Consider the following 24485-nt stretch of genomic DNA (forward strand, 5'->3'; position numbering starts at 1 on the left):
CTTTATAAAATTTTCCGATTTACTATTATAATTGTAACATAGGCAAGGAAGTCACCGGCTTCGTCAGGTTTTTATTTATTTATTTCAGAATTTGCGCAATACAACACGGCTACTGTCCGCTGTAGCTGACGCCAACAGCAACATGAAATTTTTTTTTTTTTTTATTAAAAACATCCCACTCATCCGAACCTCTCTCTTGTCTGTCACACAGTGCATTCAGGAACAGCATGCAAAAGAAAACTGAAAAACATTAGAACCCGATTTGTTACATTATTATTAGGGCTGTCAAACAATTAAAATTAAAATGATTAAAAAAAAATTTTTTTTTTAATTTTCTAATCCAGTTAATTACAGCTTAAAAATTAATTAATCGTAATTAATCGCAATTCAAACCATCTATAAAATATGCCATATGTTTCTGTAAATTATTGTTGGAATGGAAAGATAAGACACAAGACGGATATATACATTCAACATACGGTACATAAGTACTGTATTTGTTCATTATAACAATAAATCAACAAGATGGCATTAGGATTATTAACATTCTCTTAAAGCGATCGATTGATAGAAAGACTTGTAGTTCCTAAAAGATAAATATTAGTACAAGTTATAAAAATTTTATATCAAAACCCCTCTTAATGTTTTCGTTTTATTAAAATTTGTAAAATTTTCAATCAAAAAATAAACTAGTAGCTCGCCATTGTTGATGTCAATAATTACACCATGCTCTCTCATGGTACTAACCCATAAAATCAGTTGGACCCAAGCGCCAGCAGAGGGCGCCAAACACCAAAAAACAAGTGATAAGCGGACATTACACTGTACTGTCATTTTAATCTGTTGAGTGGGGCATGTGCGTTAATTGCGTCAAATATTTTAACGTGATTAATTTATAAAATTAATTACCTCCCATTAACGCGATAATTTTGACAGCCCTAATTATTATTTTACTATTATTCCGATTTGTATTCATAATTTATTTGTTTTGCTATGTGTAATTGCTATTTGTAATTGTATCAGCAGTATTTATTAATGATTTAGCATATAGGTTTTTGGGTTGTGGAACGAATTAATTGAATATTAACGTATTCTTATTGGAAAATCCCATTTGACATACGAGCATTTTGACTTACAAACTAGGTCTTGGAACAAATAAAATTTGTATGTAGAGGCGCCACTGTATCTCATGTACTGAAACTCATTTTGTTCGCAGACAACATTAATATATTCTACAGTTACTATTTAAGATTTAATAAATTCTGTCCGTCCCACTCCTTTTCAGGCATTTTGTTTTGTTACTTGTGATAGAACTTGTAGAACTAGTTGAAAACTGATGAACTGTGCACGTAAAACAAAAAAGAATTATTAGCTCCATTTGACATAAATCTAGTAATAGATTAGGGAAGAATTCTGTCTCAGGATGTTCACAGTGTTCACATGAGATTTATATTTTTATGACTTATTGCACCAGGGTGCCAGGGTTGACTGTTTACACACATCAGATACAGTGAGTTTTAGCAGCCAGCTGGGGGAAGCTTGTGCACTTCATCCGTCTCTGCTAAAGTGGGCCTCCAGAGAGCTTCACACTTCAGCGGACCTCATGAAGAATAGATTTGCTTTTCTCTTTGGCTGTGTCTGCTGCATTTCTCTTTTGTGGCCAAGTAGTTTCAGTTTTTCAAAATGTGGATGACCGATGTTTACCCCTAAAAATTATTTTTAACAAGAAGAACAACAACAAACGACATCAATATACAGAAATAAACCAATGGTCAACATACAGGTAGTAAAAAATAATAAACTCACCAATAATCACATGACTACATTATACCAATCAGACGTAGCAATACAGCCACATGACCACACACAAGCTTGCATTCGGAAGTCATATGATCATGCCGGCCTATCCAATCACGTGGCGGCTTCAAAACTTCATAAAAATAAACTCTTTCACATACAGCACTGCCATTAATATTAGTCGAAAGCGCAAATTTTAAACTCTCTCCAAGTTTTTATTTGGCACCGATAAACCACAGAAAACCGGAGATATGATCGTATTAATTTCGTAGTAGGAAATGTGTTTTCTCCACTAGAGGACACTGTTGCTCTTGAATTGGTAGGATTTAGTTTCTGTAGATTTCACTAATCGGAATTCTATTGTTTTTGTGTATTTATTGGCCTACTATGGTCATATAGTGAGTTATAGTACAGTAAATAATAAGAATTCATCTGCAATGGTATAAAAAAGTATGTGAACCTTTTGGAATTTCTCACATTTCTGCATAAAACTACCATCAAATGTGATCTGATCTTTGTCAAAATCACATCGATGAAAATTCAGTGTCTGCTTTAATTAAAACCACCAAACATTTATAGGTTTTCATGTTTTAATTAGGTAGCATGCAAACAATGAAAGAAGGGGGAAAATAAACATGTGAACCATCACATTTAATATTTTGTGCCCCCCCCCCCCTTTTTTTTTTTTTTTGGCAGCAATAACTTCAACTAGACGCTTCCTGAAGCTGCATATCAGTAAGGGACATCAAATAGGATTAATCTTGGCCCATTCTTCTCTACAAAACTGCTGTAGTTCAGTCAGATTCCTGGGATATCTGGCATCATGAATCGATGTCTTTATGTCATGCCACAGCATCTCAATGGGATTCAAGTCTGGACTTTGACTTGGCCACTCCAGAACGTGTATTTTGTTCTTCTGAAACCATTCTGAAGTTCATTTACTTCTGAGTTTTGGATCATTGTTTTTAGCTTCAATTGTCTGACAGACGGCCTCAGGTTTTCCTGCAAAACATCCTGATAAACTTTTGAATTCATTCCTCCATTAATGATTGCAAGTTGTCCAGGCTCTGTGGAAGCAAAACAGCCCCAAATCATGATGCTCCCTCCACCATGCTTCACGGTGGGGATGAGGTGTTGATGTTGGTGAGCTGTTCCATTTTTCCTCTCCACATGATGTTGTGTTTTACTCCCAAACAATTCAACTTTGGTTTCATCAGTCCACAAAATATTTTGCCAAAACTTCTGTGGAGTGTCCAAGTGCCTTTTTGTGAACATTAATAATGTTTTTTTTTAGACATAAGTGGCTTCCTCCCTGGAGTCCTCCTATGAACACCATCCTTGGCCATAGTTTTACATATAGTTGATGTATGCACAGAGATATTGGACTGTGCCAGTGATTTCTGAAAGTCTTTAGCAGACACTCTAGGGTTTTATTTTACCTCTCTGAATATTCTGCGCTGAACTTTTGGTGTCATCAGACAGCTCTTTTGACCGAGCCATGATGTGAATCAGACAATGCTTCTCATTAAGACATTTCTTACCAGGTGTTTGTTTTATAGTGGGCAGGGCAGCTTTAAACCACTCATCAGTGATTGGGCACACAGCTGACTTAAAATGTTTGGTAAAAATTGGCTTCAATTCTCTCTTTAAGTCTCCTTAGGCAGAGGGTTCACTTTCTTACTTTCCCCCTTCTTTCATTGTTTGCATGCTATTCTAGTTAAAATATGAAAACCTATAAATGTTTGGGCGGTTTTAGTTACAGCAGACACTGTATTTTCATCTGTGTGATTTTGACAAAGATCAGGTCGCATTTGATTATGATTTTCTGCAGAAATGTGAGAAATTCCAAAAGGTTCAGATAGTTTCTCATACCACTGTAGATGAGGTTTGTGCAGAGAAAAAAAAAACATTGTTTAAAAACAAATCAGACAACAGTAAGAGGTTACTTATTACAAGAATATTCTTTTCAACGAATTTTTGGAGGATTGCTTCTACTATCACTTGAGTAATATTATTTTGAAGTAAAGCTACTCTTATCTGAGTAAAATATTAGGCTGCTTTACCCACCTCTGATAACGATAGATGTCGCGATATCGCTTTTTTGTCTCAACCCTTGTTAAAAAATGTTGCTCCACTGATAGTTGCATGGTGTATAAAGATCGATCTGGATGATATATTGTTTGGTTATGTATTGATGAAATCAAAATTCATTGAAATACAAAACATCAATCTTTTTTTAAAAATTTAAACATGCTGTTTTGTCAAAAAGAATTTGTTTAAAACATTTTTTAAAATTGCTTTGTTGTTTTTATTACTTTAAGTAAAATAGAAATGATTGCATTGAATGCGTATCTAGTATCGTATTCAATCATTTAAACTCCCTCAAATCAAATTGAATGGTAGCAGACTATGTAATATCGTCAAATACCTTGTCATTGTACAAAGAATCGATGTCGTCTAGTCATGAAATTGGTGATTCACACCCATATTATTGCTACACAATTTGTTTAAGATGGACGCCTTTGCTTCATCAGATTGTATGGTTTAGCACAATGTGACTGACGCTTTCCCTCACTGGCTAGGTCACAGGTGTCAAAAGCAGACTATATGCAATAACCAGAGGTGGTAGTTGTACTAAGCCATACTTTTTACTTATACTTGAGTAGATTTGTAAAGAAGAAAACACTACTCTTACTCCGCTACTTTGGGCTACACTAGTCATTACATTTTTCCTCTTTATTCTACATACTGTATTATATTTTAATTATCTAATTACACGCAAACAGTGGCTCAACCACTTTCACCAATGAGACGTCGCAACTATAATCTCATGACTATAACAAGCTTGCCGTTCTATGATCACACCGGCCTGTTCAATCAAATTAAGCATTTGACATACAGCACTGTCATCAACATAACTCAAAAGCATGTATTTTAATCTCCCTTCCAGTTTTTATTTGGCACCGAGTGACCACGGATAACTGATCCTTTTAGTTTCATAATAGGAACTATTTTTTCTCTACTAGAGGGCACTCATGCTCTTTGGACAAATAATGCTTAATTTCTGTAGATTTTTTACTCTCACCAGAAGTCAATGTTTTTTTGTTTTGTTTTTTGGCTTAATGTATTATGTTATACTACAGTAAAATAACAACAGTTCATATAGATAACTTTATACTGAGAAAAAAAAAACCATTGTTTAAAAAAAAAAAAAAAAAACATCTTAAGCAGTTACTCACAATGTTACTCGTGACTTGAGTATTCTTTTCAATAAATACCATTTTAGTTGTACTTGAGTACCTTTTTTGGATGAGTACTTTTACTTTTACTTGAGTAATATTATTTTGAAGTAACGCTACTCTTACTTGAGTAAAATTTTTGGCTACTCTACCTACCTATGACAATAACTTCATGCTTCTTGCTAGAATACCAAAACTGCAGATTTTTTTCACTTATTTATTTGGTTACAATTTTTTACTGGCTTCTGGTTTTCACAATCAGGTATCATTCAAATTATTGTGTATATGAAATATTTCGAGGTGATCATTTATTCATTGATTTCTCTTTTATGGGGTGACAGTCATATGACCTGCTAAGGACAGTTATAACAATGATGCATCCTGCAACAAAAATAGGTTTCGCACATCTGGGTAAGATGAACACTTAATTGTCACACTGTGGGACATAAATTAATTACCGGTTAAAATACGCACGTTTATTTTTATCCATAAGTGTGTTAGTGCATCAATGTACTGCATTTTTCATTTGTTCTCGGTCTTTCTGCATTGTAATTGGTGTTTTATTACAGTAGTTTAAATATTATTAGTTTTAATGTTTTCTTTATGGGTTTAATGAAGGATGAATGTGTGCCTTGAGTACTTTACTGGAGCAGTATAATAGGGTTATGCTCTGACAAAATAGGTTCCAGGTCATTAAGCACAACCATAGTTCAAACTTACGGCACACAGTCATTTTGGGAGGAAATAAAGGATTTCTGTTACGGCACACAGTCATTTTGGGAGGAAATAAAGGATTTCTGTGAATTCTACTTCTGTATTTTTTGTTAACAGTACACATATACCTGGGCTTGACACTCTGTAATGATTACATTTATCAAACGAATTTTGTTTCTACTCTCTGTTCTCCATTCAGAAAGCTGGGAGGTTCCATTCGAGGAGATCTCAGAGCTTCAGTGGGTGGGCAGTGGGGCGCAAGGGGCTGTCTTCCTAGGCAAGTTCCATGGAGATGATGTGGCTGTGAAGAAAGTGCGAGACATCAAGGAGACTGAAATCAAACATCTTCGAAAACTCAAGCACCCCAACATAATTACATTCAAGTAAGGTTGCGTCTTTATTCAAATAATCCCCCCCATATCGGTCTGTCACTAGCAGTCTGCTGTTTTCTAACTTCTGTGTTTTCATCCAGAGGGGTGTGCACCCAGGCTCCTTGTTATTGTATCTTAATGGAATACTGTGCGCAAGGCCAACTATATGAGGTGCTAAGAGCAGGTCGTAAAATCACACCCTCACTCCTGGTTGACTGGTCCATGGGCATCGCAGGAGGCATGAACTACCTACACCTACATAAAATCATACACCGCGACCTCAAGTCCCCCAAGTAAGTTCACAATTCATTAGATTTAATTTCAAGTGTGCTTTTTGAAACGACAGTCATTTGTCCCGTTCCCAACCAACAGGGGTCAGCATTATAATATACTATATGGCAGTGGTGGCTGAAGTACTCACTTTTTTTTTTTTTTTTTTTTTTTACGCAAGTAAAACTACAGTACAGATGCAGGGGCAAAAAAATTACTTAAGTAAAAGTACAAGTATCTAAGAAAAAAATTACTCAAGTAAAAGTACAAATGCACTTGCTTTTAAATTGACTTTACACATAAAAAATAAAAGTATTTTCTCCCAATGCAAAAATGTGATATATATAATATATTTTATATTGTGCAGAATGGAAAAAAGTAATAACAATGAGTGCACTGTAAACATAAGCTTAACAAGCTAAAAAAAAAAAAAAAAAAAAAAAACAGCAGATTGAAAGCAACTATCAGGTGCATACTCCTACCTACTGTACAAGAGTGTGCAGCACCCATTAAAAGGTGCGCTGCTCTCACTGTTGCTTTTTATTGGTCACTATCTTGTTCACCTGCCTAATCTTGCTTGTAGTCATGTTGCTCCCTCTAGTGCTTAATAACGGTATAGTTATATGGGGCTTATTGATTGCACTGGAGGCATTAAAACAAAAATATTAATTCACAATGAGAGAAAAATAAACAAACAAAAGTAAAAAAAAAAAGTAAAAAAAAATATATGTATATATAGTGGAGCAAAAGTACAGATACGTGCTGTAAAATGTAGTGAAATACAAGTAAAAAGTACCACTTCATATCTGTACTTAAGTAAAGTACAGATGCACAAAAATGTACTGGTACAACTACAGTACTATGTTACTTTCCGCCACTGCTACATGGGTGTCAACATTCCCAACCAACAGGGGGCAGCATTATACTCTACTACAGAGGTGGGCAAACTATTCCACAAAGGGCCGCAGTGGGTGCGGGTTTTTGTTCAAACCCATCATGAGGACAGTATTTCAGCTGGTTTCTTAAAAGTGCAATCAGTGGATTGCAGTCAGGTGCTTCTTGTTTCTGCTGAAAACTCATTGGTTCAACTGTCTGTGCTGAATCAGTTGGAACAAAGACCAGGACCCACTGCGGCCCTCGAGGACCGGTTTGCCCACCCCTGCTCTACTACATGGGTGTCAAACTCATCTTTGTCGCGGGCTGTCATTACCCGATCGTGATGGGCTACCAGATCGCGATTGATTGCTACTGTGCATGCGCGAACCAACGCAATTTTCTCTCGAGAGATGATGGCAGATTCAGGTGCATACTGCCATCTAGTGTACAAGAATATGCAGTGCCCATGCCTTCACCCTTACGATCTGTTCGTAAACTTAATGTCTTTCAAGAATTTAAACGGTGTTGTTTAAACAGGATCCATCCCATTCCAAGTAAACTCTTCAGAGACCATTATCCTCTAAAAAAAAAGAAATACAAATGTATATTTATTTTTTAATCTGTCACGTACATATGTACTGTATATCTGCCGTCATCGCTCGAGGGAAAATGGCGCCGATTCGCGCATGCTCAATAGCAATCTGTCACAATCGGGTAGTGACACTGGCTACATCGTAGTTATGGTTTCCTTCGGACGGCCATCATGTCTGCCCACCCGTATAAATATTTTACTCATTGGCTGCCATTGAGAGCGCTAGAGTCCATACCATTTTGACTCGGAGAGGTTAGCATCGAATGATCACTACCAGCCCTAACGGACAAAATCGGATTGGACGTCTAGCGCCATCATTGGCAGTGCAACAGCAAACAAATGAATCAATAAATATTCTGATAATCGATGATCTGCTTTTCATTGAGCAAATATATTCTTATATGATTTTCATTTATTATTTAATTATTTTTTTGATTTTTGTTTGTATTAAAAAAAAAACAGTAAATATTCTTATTTGATTTATTAAAGACTTGTTCATTTTGATTTTGCTGTATTAACATTTTTAAGAAAGGATAAAAAGGATTAACAAAAACTATTAACATCCTTTTTTATTTTTTATATTAAGAAAAAATATGAAGAAAAAACAACGTAAAAAGTAAAAAATCCGTACATTTATTTATTTCAAAAAGGAAAATATTCTGAGTCCTCTGTCTATCATCGAGGACTACTGAATTTTTATTCTTCGCGGGCCATGCAATATGTGGCAGGCCAGATCTGGCCCCCGGGCCTCCAGTTTGACACCTGTGCTTTACTATAAAATAAAAAGTGGTGGTATACAAAAAGTTAAAATGCAACATACACGAAAAAGTGCATCTCATTTGTGTACCTTTGTGTAAAAAGTAGCATTACAAGAAAGAAATTATTCTGTCCTATACAGTATTAACTCATTCACTGCCAGTGACAGCGAGTGCTGCCAACCCTCCCAGTAAAAATAGCCAATGAGTAAATTTATCAAATAACATTATGACTCTTACAACTGTAGGAAGGTTGTCATGGGTGATCCACAGCTGAAGTGTTGCAAGTGGTAATATGCCATCGTTACTGTGTGTCTATTTTTGCCAATATCAGATTGTATAGATAGATTTATAGATTGTAATTTGAAAGCAATTGAATGTTACTTTTTTTTTTCAGCATGCTGATCACACACGATGACCTTGTAAAGATCTCGGATTTCGGAACATCAAAGGAGCTCAGCGACAAGAGCACAAAGATGTCATTTGCGGGTACAGTGGCTTGGATGGCTCCTGAGGTCATTCGGAATGAGCCAGTATCAGAAAAGGTGGACATTTGGTAGGTGTGATCTTCAGAACGTAGAGAAAATGCTCTTTTTGACCAGTGTGAGACCGCATATGATCAAACTTGAACCTAATTTGAAGGTCATTTGGAGTGGTGCTGTGGGAGATGCTCACAGGAGAGATCCCTTACAAAGATGTGGATTCTTCTGCCATTATCTGGGGTGTCGGAAACAACAGCTTGCAGCTACCTATACCTGAGAGTTGCCCGGACGGCTTCAAGATCCTCCTCAGACAATGCTGGTGAGCAATTATTAATTATCGGAAGTCAGGCCGAGTAGAGAACGAGCAGAGGCTTAGCTGCATAAATAGATACAGTAGTGCTGAAACAATGAGTCATGTGTTCAGCATTTTTTTTTTCACTTTAAATTGGAGGACTCTTATAGTCTCTCTTATAGTGCAGTGTATGCATAACACAGTACACCAGGCAGTTGTGCTTAATCTTGGTTTTTGCAGGAACTGCAAACCCAGGAATCGGCCTTCTTTCCGTCAAATCCTTCTTCATCTAGACATAGCATCAGCCGATGTTCTGTCCACTCCGCAGGAGACGTACTTCAAATCACAGGTACACTGTGAAGAACTGTACCAGTAAAATCTTAACTATCTTGTCCCTAGAATAGAATAGAATAGAATAGAATAGAATAGAATAGAATAGAATAGAATAGAATAGAATAGAAATGTAGTTCTCTCTTCGGGTTTTCGCCTCCACCTTTCGCCATGCTGAGTTCGCACAAATATACCAGTAGTAACCGGAAGTCGAAGCGTTGGAAACTTGGGATATTGCAATGTATAATTCTTTTGGCGGGCCAACACAAGTTGAGACAATGTTGACGCATGAAAATAAAACTACAAAAATGGATGCTTCGGTCCTCTAGGTTTTTTAACGCAGGTGAAGCTAATTATGTATTTGTAGCCAACTGAGTCATTTTGATAGTAGGCTGTACTGTAGCTTATATAGATACATACAGTGGGGCAAATAAGTATTTAGTCAACCACTAATTGTGCAAGTTCTCCCACATGAAAATATTAGAGAGGCCTCTAATTGTCAACATGGGTAAACCTCAACCATGAGAGACAGAATGTGGAAAAAAAACAATGACATTGTTTGATTTTTAAAGAATTTATTTGCAAATCATGGTGGAAAATAAGTATTTGTTCAATACCAAAAGTTTATCTCAATACTTTGTGATGTATCCTTTGTTGGCAATAACGGAGGCCAAATGTTTTCTGTAACTCTTCACAAGCTTTCCACACACTGTTGCTGGTATATTGGCCCATTCTTCCATGCAGATCTCCTCTAGAGCAGTGATGTTTTGGGGCTGTCATTGAGAAACACGGACTTTCAACTCCCTCCACAGATTTTCTATGGGGTTGAGATCTGGAGACTTGCTAGGCCACTCCAGGACCTTGAAATGCTTCTTACGAAGCCACTCTTTTGTTGCCCAGGCTGTATGTTTGGGATGATTGTCATGCTGAAAAACCCAGCCACATCTGATCTTCAATGCTTTTGCTGATGGAAGGAGATTTCCAATCAAAATCACTTGATACATGGCCCCATTCATTCTTTCCTTTACACCGATCAGTCATCCTTGTCCCTTTGCAGAAAAACAGCCCCAAAACATGATGCTTCCACCTCCATGCTTCACAGTGGGTATGGTGTTCTTCGGATGCAATGCGGTATTCTTTCTCCTCCAAACACGAGAACTTGTGTTTCTACCAAAAAGTTCTATTTTGGTTTCATCTGACCATAACACATTCTCTCAGCCCTCTTCTGGATCATCCAAATGCTCTCTAGCGAACCGCAGACGGGTCTGGACGTGTACTGGCTTCAGCAGGGCGACACGTCTGGCAGTGCAGAGTTTGAGTCCCTGGCGGCACATTGTGTTACTGATAGTAGCCTTTGTTACTGTGGTCCCAGCTCTCCGTAGGTCATTCACTAGGTCCCCCCGTGTGGTTCTGGGATTTTTGCTCACCGTTCTTGTTATCATTTTGACGCCACGGGGTGAGATCTTGCATGGAGCCCCAGATAGAGGGAGATTATCAGTGGTCTTGTATGTCTTCCATTTTCTAATAATTGCTCCCACAGTTGATTTCTTTACACCAAGCATTTTACCTATTGCAGATTCAGTCTTCCCAGCCTGGTGCAGGTGTACAATTTCGTCTCTGGGGTCCTTCGACAGCCCTTTGGTCTTGGCCATAGTGGAGTTTGGAGTGTGACTGACTGACTGACTTTGTGGACAGGTGTCTTTTATACCAATAATGAGTTCAAACAGGTGCCATTAACACAGGTAACAAGTGGAGCCTCGTTAGAAGAAGTTAGACCTCTTTGACAGCCAGAAATCTTGCTTGTTTGTAGGTGACCAAATACTTATTTTCCACTCAAATTTGGAAATAAATTCTTTCAAAATCAAACAATGTGATTTTCTGGGGTTTTTTTGTACGTTCTGTCCCTCATGGTTGAGGTTTACCCATGTTGACAATTACAGGCCTCTCTAATCTTTTCAAGTAGAAGAACTTACACAATTGGTGGTTGACTAAATACTTATATACCCCACTGTACACTTAGTATTGCCTGCATGCAAGCGGTCCATTTCATTCAGGAGCATAAAATACCACGTGAAATATGAAATAAACATGATTTTTGCTGTCATAAGCACTTTAAGTAAAAATAAAATGTACTTAAGTACACTAACGAAGTACATTTATTTCGTTACATTCCACCACTGGGGCAATGTATATACTAGTACGTACAGTATATCTATATCTATCTATATATATATATATATAGAGAGAGAGAGAGAGAAAGAGAGAGAGAGAGAGTATTTGAGTATTTGAATATAGAGTATTTGATATCAATGCCAATGGGAAAACCCATTGGCAGTGTATCAAATACTTGTTCTCCCCACCGTATATTTATATATATATATATATATATATATATATATATATATATATATATATATATTTTTTTTTTTTTTTTTTTATATGTATATACAGTGCCTTGCAAAAGTATTCGGCCCCCTTGAATCTTGCAACCTTTTGCCACATTTCAGGCTTCAAACATAAAGATATGAAATTTAATTTTTTTTGTCAAGAATCAACAACAAGTGGGACACAATCGTGAAGTGGAACAACATTTATTGGATAATTTAAACTTTTTTAACAAATAAAAAACTGAAAAGTGGGGCGTGCAATATTATTCGGCCCCTTTACTTTCAGTGCAGCAAACTCACTCCAGAAGTTCAGTGAGGATCTCTGAATGATCCAATGTTGTCCTAAATGACCGATGATGATAAATAGAATCCACCTGTGTGTAATCAAGTCTCCGTATAAATGCACCTGCTCTGTGATAGTCTCAGGGTTCTGTTTAAAGTGCAGAGGAAACCAAGGAACACACCAGGCAGGTCCGAGATACTGTTGTGGAGAAGTTTAAAGCCGGATTTGGATACAAAAAGATTTCCCAAGCTTTAAACATCTCAAGGAGCACTGTGCAAGCCATCATATTGAAATGGAAGGAGCATCAGACCACTGCAAATCTACCAAGACCCGGCCGTCCTTCCAAACTTTCTTCTCAAACAAGGAGAAAACTGATCAGAGATGCAGCCAAGAGGCCCATGATCACTCTGGATGAACTGCAGAGATCTACAACTGAGGTGGAGAGTCTGTCCATAGGACAACAATCAGTTGTACACTGCACAAATCTGGCCTTTATGGAAGAGTGGCAAGAAGAAAGCCATTTCTCAAAGATATCCATAAAAAGTCTCGTTTAAAGTTTGCCACAAGCCACCTGGGAGACACACCAAACATGTGGAAGAAGGTGCTCTGGTCAGATGAAACCAAAATTGAACTTTTTGGCCACAATGCAAAACGATATGTTTGGCGTAAACGCAACACAGCTCATCACCCTGAACACACCATCCCCACTGTCAAACATGGTGGTGGCAGCATCATAGTTTGGGCCTGCGTTTCTTCAGCAGGGACAGGGAAGATGGTTAAAATTGACGGGAAGATGGATGCAGCCAAATACAGGAACATTCTGGAAGAAAACCTGTTGGTATCTGCACAAGACCTGAGACTGGGACGGAGATTTATCTTCCAACAGGACAATGATCCAAAACATAAAGCCAAATCTACAATGGAATGGTTCAAAAATAAACGTATCCAGGTGTTAGAATGGCCAAGTCAAAGTCCAGACCTGAATCCAATCGAGAATCTGTGGAAAGAGCTGAAGACTGCTGTTCACAAACACTCTCCATCCAACCTCACTGAGCTCGAGCTGTTTTGCAAGGAAGATTGGGCAAGAATGTCAGTCTCTCGATGTGCAAAACTGATAGAAACATACCCCAAGCGACTTGCAGCTGTAATTGGAGCAAAAGGTGGCGCTACAAAGTATTAACGCAAGGGGGCCGAATATTATTGCACGCCCCACTTTTCAGTTTTTTATTTGTTAAAAAAGTTTAAATTATCCAATAAATTTTGTTCCACTTCACGATTGTGTCCCACTTGTTGTTGATTCTTGACAAAAAATTAAAATTTTATATCTTTATGTTTGAAGCCTGAAATGTGGCGAAAGGTTGCAAGGTTCAAGGGGGCCAAATACTTTTGCAAGGCACTGTATATACATATATACATACAGTTGTGGTCAAAAGTTTACATACACTTGTGAAGAACATAATGTCATGGCTCTCTTGAGTTTCCAGTCATTTCTACAACTGATTTTTCTCTAATAGAGTGATTGGAACAGATACTTCTTTGTCACAAAAAACATTCATGAAGTTTGGTTATGACTTTATTATGGGTACACAGGAAAAAGTGATCAAATCTGCTGGGTCAAAAATAAACATACAGCAGCGCTAATATTTGGTAACATGTCCCTTGGGCATTTTCACTTCAATTAGGCGCTTTTGGTAGCCATCCACAAGCTTCTGGCAAGCTTCTGGTTGAATCTTTGACCACTCCTCTTGACAGAATTGGTGCATTCAGTTAAATTTGATGGCTTTCTGACATGGACTTGTTTCTTTAGCATTGTCCACAAGATCTCAATGGGGTTTAAGTCAGGACTTTGGGAAGGCCATTCGAAAACCTTAAATCTAGCCTGAGTTCGCCATTCCATTACCACCTTTGATGTGTGTTTGGGGACATTGTCCTGTTGGAACACCCAACTGCGCCCAAGACCCAATCTTCGGGCTGATGACTTTAGGTTATCTTGAAGAATTTGAAGGTAATCCTCCTTCTTCATTATCCCATTTACTCTCTGTAAAGCACCAGTTCCATTGGCAGCAAAACAGCCCCACAGCATAATACTACCACCACCGTGCTTGACGGTAGGCATGGTGTACTTGGGGTTAAAGGCCTCACTTTTTCTCCTCCAAACATATTGCTGGGCATTGTGGCCAAACTGCTCGATTTTTGTTTCGTCTGACCACAGAACTTTCCTCCAGAAGGTCTTATCTTTGTCCATGTGATCAGCAGCAAACTTCAGTCGAGCCTTAAGGTGCCGCTTTTGGAGCAAGGGCTTCCTTCTTGCACGGCAGCCTCTCAGTCCAAAACACGCTTGATTGTGGACACTAACACCTGTGTTCCAGCAGCTTCTAATTCTTGGCAGATCTGCTTTTTGGTGATTCTCGGTTGAATCTTCACCCTCCTGACCAATTTTCTCTCAGCAGCCGGTGATAACTTGCGTTTTCTTCCTGATCGTGGCAGTGACAAAACAGTGCCATGACACTTTATACTTACAAACAATTGTTTGCACTGTTGCTCTTGGGACCTGCAGCTGCTTTGAAATGGCTCCAAGTGACTTTCCTGACTTGTTCAAGTCAATGATTCGCTTTTTCAGATCCATGCTGAGCTCCTTTGACTTTCCCATTGTAGCGTTTGTGAGCGCTTGCATCCATTGAGCCCTATTTAAATGGCCTCAGAGAAGTCAAAATTGCTAATTCGTGTTGCTGTATGTATATTTTTGACCCAGCAGATTTGATCACTTTATCTGTTAACCCATAATAAAGTCATAAAAGAACCAAACTTCATGAATGTTTTTTGTGACAAAGAAGTACCTGTTCCAATCACTCCATCGGAGAAAAAGCAGAGTTGTAGTAATAACTGGAAACTCAAGAGAGCCATGACGTTATGTTCTTCACAAGTGTATGTAAACTTTTGACCACATATATAGGGCAATATGGCAGAAAAATACTTTATTTTCTGTATTGGACCGGAAATCTGTATCGACAGATTATCAAAATCAGGTGACTCGGACTTGCATGGAAAACTATGCGAACCAGACATCCCTGATTATGTACAATATGAAATGTTTGTGTTGTTTACTGAAAAGTTTGTGTGGCTCAAAATGATATGCAGGGAGTTATTTCTACCAGTCGAGGGGGCATCTTTCCCTGGTCCTACTGGTTACCTGTTCAAACACTCCAATGTAATTCATTTCAAAAATTGTTTGATGAGGATCTTGGTATCCATAAAAATGAAGACTTGCTTCAATATAATGTACATACATATATATCCAGTTCACAGTACTACAGTGGGGAGAACAAGTATTTGATACACTGCCATTGACAGTGTATCAAATACTTGTTCTCCCCACTGTATATGAAGGTACACATGCATTTACCCATACACAAGCTTGCTTAGTCATCTCATCCGTTGTCACCCAACAAAAGAGAGTTAGCTCTAACTCAATGCAGTTACTTAACAAAATATATGCTCTCGTCAGGCTGAATGGCGAGAGGAGGTGAAACAGCACTTTGAGAAGATTAAATCTGAGGGTACTTGCCTGCACCGACTTGATGAGGAGCTGATAAACCGACGCAGAGAAGAGCTCAGGTTAGTTTTTTGTTGTTGTTGTTGTTGTTTTTTAATGCAAAGACAGCATTTACTTCAGGCAGTTGTGCTCTTATTGTGTTTGCGTACATGAGTGAGGCCACTTTTCACTTCTTGATGTCACTCCTTTTTGTCCATCCCCGTGGGTGCAAGAAGTGCGCTGAGTGCATGCCAGTTGCTGAGGACTGGAATTCTCTCATGCGTGTATGCCCGATGACATCATCCAGCATTTTTCTCTTTTGTCAGACATGCTTTAGACATTCGGGAACACTATGAGAGGAAACTGGAGAGGGCGAATAACCTTTACATGGAGCTCAGTGCTGTCATGTTGCAGCTGGAGCTCAAGGAAAAAGAGCTACAGAGGTATGCTTAAAATCATGTAAACATTTACTTTTGGTTTATTATAACAATCTGGCTCCACTTCATTTAAACTCGGTGTCATAAGACTGTCATAATAATGACATGACACCTGTCATGAATATTAATGAGGGCTTGTGACAGATGTCATTGAGTGTCATTTAGTAAATTATTATCACTTTTGATGCAATGTTGAGATTTTTTATCGATTGTCTCTGGGTTGGGATTAGAGTTTAGGAACTGTGTTATGGTTAGGACACTTAATGACATCTGTCATGAGCATTAATTAACATTCATGACAGTTTCATGTCATAATTATAATGTTTCTATGACACAGAGTCCAAATAAAGTGGTACCAGCAATTTTTACAAAGCCACATCTTTCTGTGTATTTCCAGGAGGGAGCAGTCCTTGGATAAGAAGTACCCGGGTTTTTTTAAGCACCACAGCTCCAGGCAGAGTGGTTCTTCCAACAGCATGGACAAGCTCATCAAGAAAAGAAATGTCCCACAGAAACTGCCCTCAGCAAAACGGTGCGATTTTTTTTTTTTTTTTTTTAACGTATCAAATCAAGGGTGTCAAAATCCAACTTTTGAATTAAAAACTGGGACAAAGTCACGGATCAAAATCTTTTTTTTTTTTTTTTTTAATTTACAGGACTACCTGAAAATTAGATCATCCAGTAACAGTTGGTTTATTTTGGCAATTCAACTTAAAAGATCAAACCAACAAATTTTATTGATCCATTATTCGCAAATTCACATATCTCAATTAAAACAACAACCTTTTCAGGATATTCTAATTTTCTGAGTAGTAGGGTACTGTATAGTTTGCTCCAACTGTGTGTGTTTTCCCTTATCTTTACATACTATACGTAATGTTAAAACTTTTCATATGAAAACAATTGTTTGAAATCAAATACATTAGCAGTTTAAAAAAAGGAAGATACAATGTGTGCAACTGTATACTTTTTAAAATGTATTTCATATTTTATTGGAAATTCATGTTCATACACCATGAACAGGGCCAGCTCTGGATGACTCGGTGCCCAGGGCCAGGGGTCCCCAACCTTTTTTTGCACCACGTACCGGTGTAATGTGGGCCCTTTTTTTCACCAACCGACACTGGCGTGCACACATAGACACCAGATGGTGCTTAAGCACTGGCCCTTGTCTCCTCTTAACTGAGCATGTGCCCTTATCAAGGTTATTAAGGCATGATCATTATTATGTTAGTAATGCATGAGCCCCCAATCGCTGCAGCCATAATAGTTGTGAGAGCGCCCTTTGTCCTCCAAACACAGACGCACACGCCCTTTTAAGGAGCAGCACAGTACAATAGCTTCCGTCCATGCCCTCTCCTCGCCCCCGCATTCAGCCCCTTCGCTGAGGTAACACATAATGTGTATGTGTGTGCCCCATAAACCTCAGTTGCTTAACTATTTGACTCGTGAAGTACCCTTTGTCTCATTGCAACTCTCAAAATTAGCCAAATTCCCAGTCCCACCTGTTAAACAAGCTAGGCTAGCCGCTCACCATAAATCATTTAATAAATGTAACGTGGCCACCAGCACACAATCAGTGTCAGTCGGAAAAATAAATAAAACTATATATTGGAATGCCCTCGGCTGAGAAAGGAGAGGTGTCTGGATGGCTTGAATCACTTTAATGTGATAACCATGAAAACAATAATACAGCGGGCTGGTGCGGGTGTGACTGCTATCACTAGCTCCCAGCCCATTCTCTCTCACTCCACTTGCTCACTTCCTCTTACGTCACAGCGAACACGTCCAGAGTGTCTCTTAAAGGGGCTGAACATAGTGATAGACATTACATTATTATAAATCATTATTTAGTAATGTGTTTGCATGTTTAGTACTAGTACTGCTACTTCTGGAGAATGTTGCTGCTTAACAAAAACTGATATGAGTCAAAATAAATGCACACAAAAGTATGTATTTGAAAGTCACCTAGTGGAACTGAAATTGAGTGTGTGTAGTAGAAAGTGAATGAGCTCAAAAAAACAAAAAAAAAACAAAGAAAACTTCCTAAAAGACACGGACTGTAAGTAATAAAAAAAGTTGTCCGAGCGTTTAACATCCTCTAGACTAGTGGTTCTTAACCTTGCTAAAGGTATCAAACCCCATGAGATTTACAGGTGCATTCACCGAACCCTTCGGAATTTCATAATAAAGCCATTCTTTTACGAATTCAAAACCTAGCAAGCTAACATCTGTGTGAATTCCTGTTCAAAATTCTTCCAGATTTCTAATTTACTAGAAATTATTTTTCCTTTTGAATGTTGATTTTCACGTTTGTAAATGAACTCTAACTCATTTCATACTGTTCCTTTTTTCGTTTCCATGTCTACATTCTTATTTTATTGTCGCATCCTTTCATCACATACTATTTTCATGGCGTAAAATGACACTTAAAAAAAAAAATTATTTACGCAGTTCACGCTGTCTGCAGGTCTGTTTTACTTCTTCATATCAAGTGCTAGTCGACCTTCCACTGAGCAAACCGATTTCTTCTCCCATTAGATAGTGGACTAGCATTTGAAAGAAATGGAATAAAGCCTATAAATTAAGAGTAAACCAGGTAATTAAACCACCTACTATTGTCTGTAATAAAAGAAAAAATGGACTAATCTGTGATTGTAGGCAAAATGAGCTCAATACATCCAACAACTAAGGGCAAACCAGTCCAAAACCTGGTCTAAAACACCAATTTGCCTCGATTTAGTCTGCGTACAAAATAGGGCTCTGTACTTCTTAACCTTCACCGAACCCCTGAGGCTTACTCACCAAACCCCTAGGGTTCGATCGAACCCCAGTTAAGAACCACTGCTCTTCACTTACTGACCAGAAAAGCCAAATGGCTCTCCTTTAGTGGCCAGAGTACGCTCATCATTCTGAAGCTAATGCTAACGCAAGGATTTACATTTCGAGTCTAATTATCACTCAGCACAAACCTTTAAAGGCAAAAGCAACATTGCATATTATCTCTTGCCAAGATAAGAAAGCAAATCTTACCGTGTTTCCAAAAAGCAAGATGGAGCAAACCTAATTTGAGACACATCCTAAACTCCAGTGAGGAGGGAATGGCACAGCATATCTCATTTCAGTGACATGAGCCAAACACTGCCACGATGAAAGCTGACGTACTCCACGTACAATACTAAAATGTCACGCATTCTGAAGACAGAAACGATGTCGTAGTTGTCTCATCAGACAAAAACTGGCACTCGTCTTGTTATGTTCTAGTCTCTCAAGCCACGCTTTTAGCACGTCATCGTCATGAAAAAAATGTTCGGCGATGAAATATATTCGTTATCGTCATTGTTGACGAAAACAACCCCGCTCAGTAGCTGTTTCTGTCTTTTGTGCTTGCGCTTTTTTGCAAAGTAATCCAGTTTGCTTAGTCTCTTATGCTATACGGCAGCTTTAAAGGCTTCATTGCCTCATTTGCTAGCTTTAGGGCACATATTAGGCAGAATTTGTGTCTGCGAGTCACCTGTTGTGACACAGCTCTCTTTTGGGTAGGATTCTTGGTATTTTCTGTTTTAAGAAGTTTTTGAGGTTGTGGGCTCCTTTTTCTGGCTCATCAGTGACGTCTGCTTTTTATTCATCTTTGCTAGCGTGTGGGCTTATTATTTCGGGTAACAAATCTGATGCACCTACGTCATACTTCATTATTGAGGACAAGCGCACATAGATATAAAAATAGATGCTAGACGCTAGCTCCAACTGGGGTTGCCAACAGTCCAGGATTGCGCGGGACATCCTGTAATTTAGTACCACCCTATTGGCAACCCTAGTGCCAAAGGATTTCTATGATGACATCCTATCCAGTTTTATTATTATGTCAGCAGAAAAGACAGGTACAGGCCAAGTTTATTTGGCCAGAATGCAGTTGTTATGAATTATTTATTATTTCTGTACGGCCCGGAAGCAAATCTGCCACAGACCGGTATCAGTCCACCGCCCGGTGGGGATCCCTGCCCTGGGCATTAGTGTAGTTAAGAGCCCCCCACCCCCTCAAATTGACAATATTAATTTTATATTTATTACTGTATTTGCACCACTTCATTGGTGCACATCCATCAGGTTTTATGGTTCAGCTGAAACGAGTGATGAAAGCTTCCCCCGTGCATTAAAGTCCTATTTAAATTGCACTTTACCTGATATTCCCGCAGTGTTGTGTTTATTTTTAATAATAGCTAGAACCTGTATGGAAAACCCACACTCACACAAGTACTGTAGGTGGAAGTGAAAGAGATGAACACTGCACTCACAGTTTAAGCGGAGATCGAGGGAGATTCACTCTCTATAGACAACCGTGTCACGCTTCCCCAGTGACTCTATTGCGCCCCCCAAGGGAGGCGTGCCTTGCACTTGAAAAATCCCTGATCTACATAAACACAACAAATATTTGACTTTTTTCTTTTTTTTTAAAAATGACGCCACACAACAAATAAATACTCAAGACAAAAATACACTGAGATAACTAATAGTGAAAAGCAGAGTGCGGTGCAATTGTTTTATGAAATTATGAGAATTATGAAAGGGGGTGTCAAACTATGTTCAGTACATGGAAGATATGAAACCAAAATGAATCAAAATACAGAATTAGACTAAACTCTGGAAACAAAATCCACAAATAGTGTCAAAAAGCATGCAAGAGGAACAAAACAAGATTAAGACATTTTGAAAATAATTAATATAATAAACTTTTTATGTGTAGCATATTGAAATGTGTTTGAAATGTTAGAAAACGTTTGGGAAGTATAGCAGGAGTATTTCTATGGTTTTCTCCCTAAACCAATTTTGCGCCCCCTCCACTAGATTGCACCCTAGGCAACCGACTTGCTCACTTATACTGAAGACCATGAATACCAAAAAAGGAGAATTTGGCCAAGGAAGTGTTGGTATTGTTGCTATTGACCAAAACAGAAAAGGAGGGGGCGTTTGCCGGTCTAGACTGACATGGGAACACACAAGCAAAGCATTCAAGGTCTTGTAGTATAGAATGCACTACATCAGTGGTCCTCAACCTTTTTTGCACCGTGGACCGGTGTAATGTGGGGCACAAAATGACAGTAAATATAATATAACACGTCGAGGCTAACAACGTGTATCAAGTGCAGGGAAAATGTCACTCACCATACACTGAATCAACCTTTTTTTCAACAGCGGCCTCTCCTAAAACTTGTCACCAAATATCCGTGGTTGCAAGTATAATGAGTTCTTCCCCAGTCGTGAAAGGTTTTTTAGCTTTAGCAATACGGTCCGCCATGAGGTATGATGCTCTCAGTGCATTCCTTTTTGTTGCCTCGTTTGCTAGCTTTTAGCCACATACAGTGGGGCAAATACTGTAAGTATTTAGTCAACCACTAACTGTGCAAGTTCTCCCTCTAGAAAATATTAGAGAGGCCTGTAATTGTCAACATGGGTAAACCTCAACCATGAAAGACAGAATGTGGAAAAACAAAACAGAAAATCATATTGTTTGATTTTTAAAGAACCTATTTGCAAATCATGGTGGAAAGTAATATTTGGTATTTGGTCAATACCAAAAGTTCATCTCAATACTTTGTTATGTACCCTTTGTTGGCAATAATGGAGGCCAAACGTTTTCTGTAACTCTTCACAAGCTTTTCACACACTGTTGCTGGTATTTTGGCCCATTCATCCATGCAGATCTCCTCTAGAGCAGTGATGTTTTGGGGCTGTCGTTGGGCAACACGGACTTTCAACTCCCTCCACAGATTTTTTATGGGGTTGAGAGGCCAATAATGGACCTTGAAAGGCTTCTTTCTTACAAAGTCACTCCTTTGTTGCCCTGGCTGTGTGTTTGGGATCATTGTCATGCTGAAAGACCCAGCCACGTCTCATCTTCAATGTCCTTGCTGATGAAAGGAGATTTTCACTCAAAATCTCTCGATACATGGCCCCATTCATTCTTTCCTTTACACAGATCAGTCGTCCTGGTCCCTTTGCAGAAAAACAGCCCCAAAGCATGATGTTTCCACCTCCACGCTTCACAGTGGGTATGGTGTTCTTCGGATGCAATTCAGTATTCTTTCTCCTCCAAATACGAGAACCTGTGATTCTAACAAAAAGTTCTATTTTGGTTTCATCTGACCATAACACATTCTTCCAGTCCTCTTCTGGATCATCCAAATGCTCTCTAGCGAACCGCAGACGGGCCTTGACGTGTACTTTCTTCAGCAGGAGGACACGTCTGGCAGTGCAGGATTTGAGTCCCTGGTTGCGCATTGTGTTACTGATAGTAGCCTTTGTTACTGTGGTCCCAGCTCTCTGTAGGTCATTCACTAGGTCCCCCCATGTGGTTCTGGGATTTTTGCTCACCGTTCTTGTTATCATTTTGACACCACGGGGTGAGATCTTGCAAGGAGCCCCAGATTGAGTGTTCAGTCTTCCCAGGCTGGTGCAGGTCTACAATTTTGTCTCTGGTGTCCTTCGACAGCTTTTTGGTCTTGGCCATAGTGAAGTTTGGAGTGTGACTGACTGAGTTTGTGGACAGGTCTTTTATACCGATAATGAGTTAAAACAGGTGCCATTAATACAGGTAACAAGTGGAGCTTCGTTGGACCCCGTTAGACCTCGTTAGAAGAAGTTAGACCTCTTTGACAGCCAGAAATCTTTCTTGTTTGTAGGTGACCAAATACTTATTTTTCACTCTAATTTGGAAATAAATTCTTTAAAAATCAAACAATGTGATTTTCTGGTTTTTTTTTTGCATGTTCTGTCCCTCATGGTTGAGGTTTACCCATGTTGACAATTACAGGCCTCTCTAATCTTTTCAAGTAGAAGAACTTGCACAATTGGTGGTTGACTAAATACTTACAGTATTTGCCCCACTGTATTATGCAGAATGGATTTAGTTGAAGGCTCCACGTCTGGCTCAAAAGGTGGCCTTTTCCTCGTAAAAAAACTGTCCAAAGACGTCGCCGCCCACAGCACACAGCCAAAAGCAGCTAAAGTTACTGTTTACTTTGACTGGCGCTGGGCTGCTACAGGTGTGCAAACACCCCAGTAATTGCGGCCAACCACTAGATGGTGACCTATCTTTATTCAGATTAGTCTATAGAGTAGACAGGGATATTGATGTGTCAAGAGGCACAGGCCAGATTGCAGTCGTTAATAAATTAGTGATTTCCCTACAGCCTGGTAGCAAATGTGCCATGGACCCGTACCGGTCCACGACTCGCAGGTTAGGGACCACTGCACTACAGCACTGGTTTCAAACTCAAGGCCCCGGGGCCAGAGCCGTCTTGTTGAATGGGCCACAGTGTTGTTAATCTTACTTTAAAAAACATGATTAGTTACAGTTACAAATTACTTCACCCAAAAAGTAATTAGTAACTCAGTTACCTCATTGTAAGTGTAATTAGATACTCAGCAAAGTATCTGATGTTATTTTCATTGTTCTACATATTATTGCATCATAAATTGACCAACAACTTTCACATCAAAGATGATTATATTAACTGATTGAAGAAAATAAACACTATATACAGTATTTTAGAACATTTGGTATTTATTTGGATCAAATATATTACTCTGTTAAGAAAACAGAAATGTAAACTAACCATTAACTAACTTACCTTTCATTTCAATGAGTGAAAAGTAGTGCTGAATAGTAGTTCTGTCGATTTAGTCTCCTCATCGAATTGATATCAAAGCACTATCGAACATGCTCATCACAACCACACCCCCCAAGGGTAATCACAGGACAAATGTCTGTCGAGTTGGCTACCATTTCAACTACAACATCCTTGCTGTTGTTGTTGTTGTTCAGTAATATTTTTAAGGTATACTCATTTTATAGTGCCTTTTGACCACTAAGCCTATCATAAAATGCTAATCACAATTGAATATTATTTCAAGTAACTTTTAATTCTGCTAAAATATACTACTTCTAGTAACAGTCTTATTTAAAGGACATTATAAATCTGTTTAAATACTCTATATTTATGCTACTGCAATATCATTTATAAGATATGATATGCCTGATAAAATCTCCCACCGCAACCCATAATCTAATTAGTGTTTCGACAATCAAAGTATCTAATATAAACGTGTCAAAAGTTATGGTAGATTT

The 24485-nt window shown here is 38.5% G+C and overlaps 1 protein-coding gene across 1 annotated transcript in view; it reads left to right on the forward strand.

Annotated features, from left to right (window-relative positions):
* Positions 1-24485, forward strand: part of map3k12 (mitogen-activated protein kinase kinase kinase 12) — a 48426-nt gene that overhangs the window by 8618 nt on the left and 15323 nt on the right. The window contains exons 3-10 of the mRNA XM_057824880.1: positions 5950-6133; positions 6223-6414; positions 9012-9170; positions 9257-9415; positions 9629-9737; positions 15894-16003; positions 16247-16363; positions 16755-16889. Coding sequence (XP_057680863.1) covers positions 5950-6133; positions 6223-6414; positions 9012-9170; positions 9257-9415; positions 9629-9737; positions 15894-16003; positions 16247-16363; positions 16755-16889 — 1165 coding nt within the window. The remainder of the gene's footprint in view (positions 1-5949; positions 6134-6222; positions 6415-9011; positions 9171-9256; positions 9416-9628; positions 9738-15893; positions 16004-16246; positions 16364-16754; positions 16890-24485) is intronic.

Source organism: Corythoichthys intestinalis, chromosome 2, assembly GCF_030265065.1.
Source record: "Corythoichthys intestinalis isolate RoL2023-P3 chromosome 2, ASM3026506v1, whole genome shotgun sequence".
In the NCBI taxonomy this organism is placed as follows: domain Eukaryota; kingdom Metazoa; phylum Chordata; class Actinopteri; order Syngnathiformes; family Syngnathidae; genus Corythoichthys; species Corythoichthys intestinalis.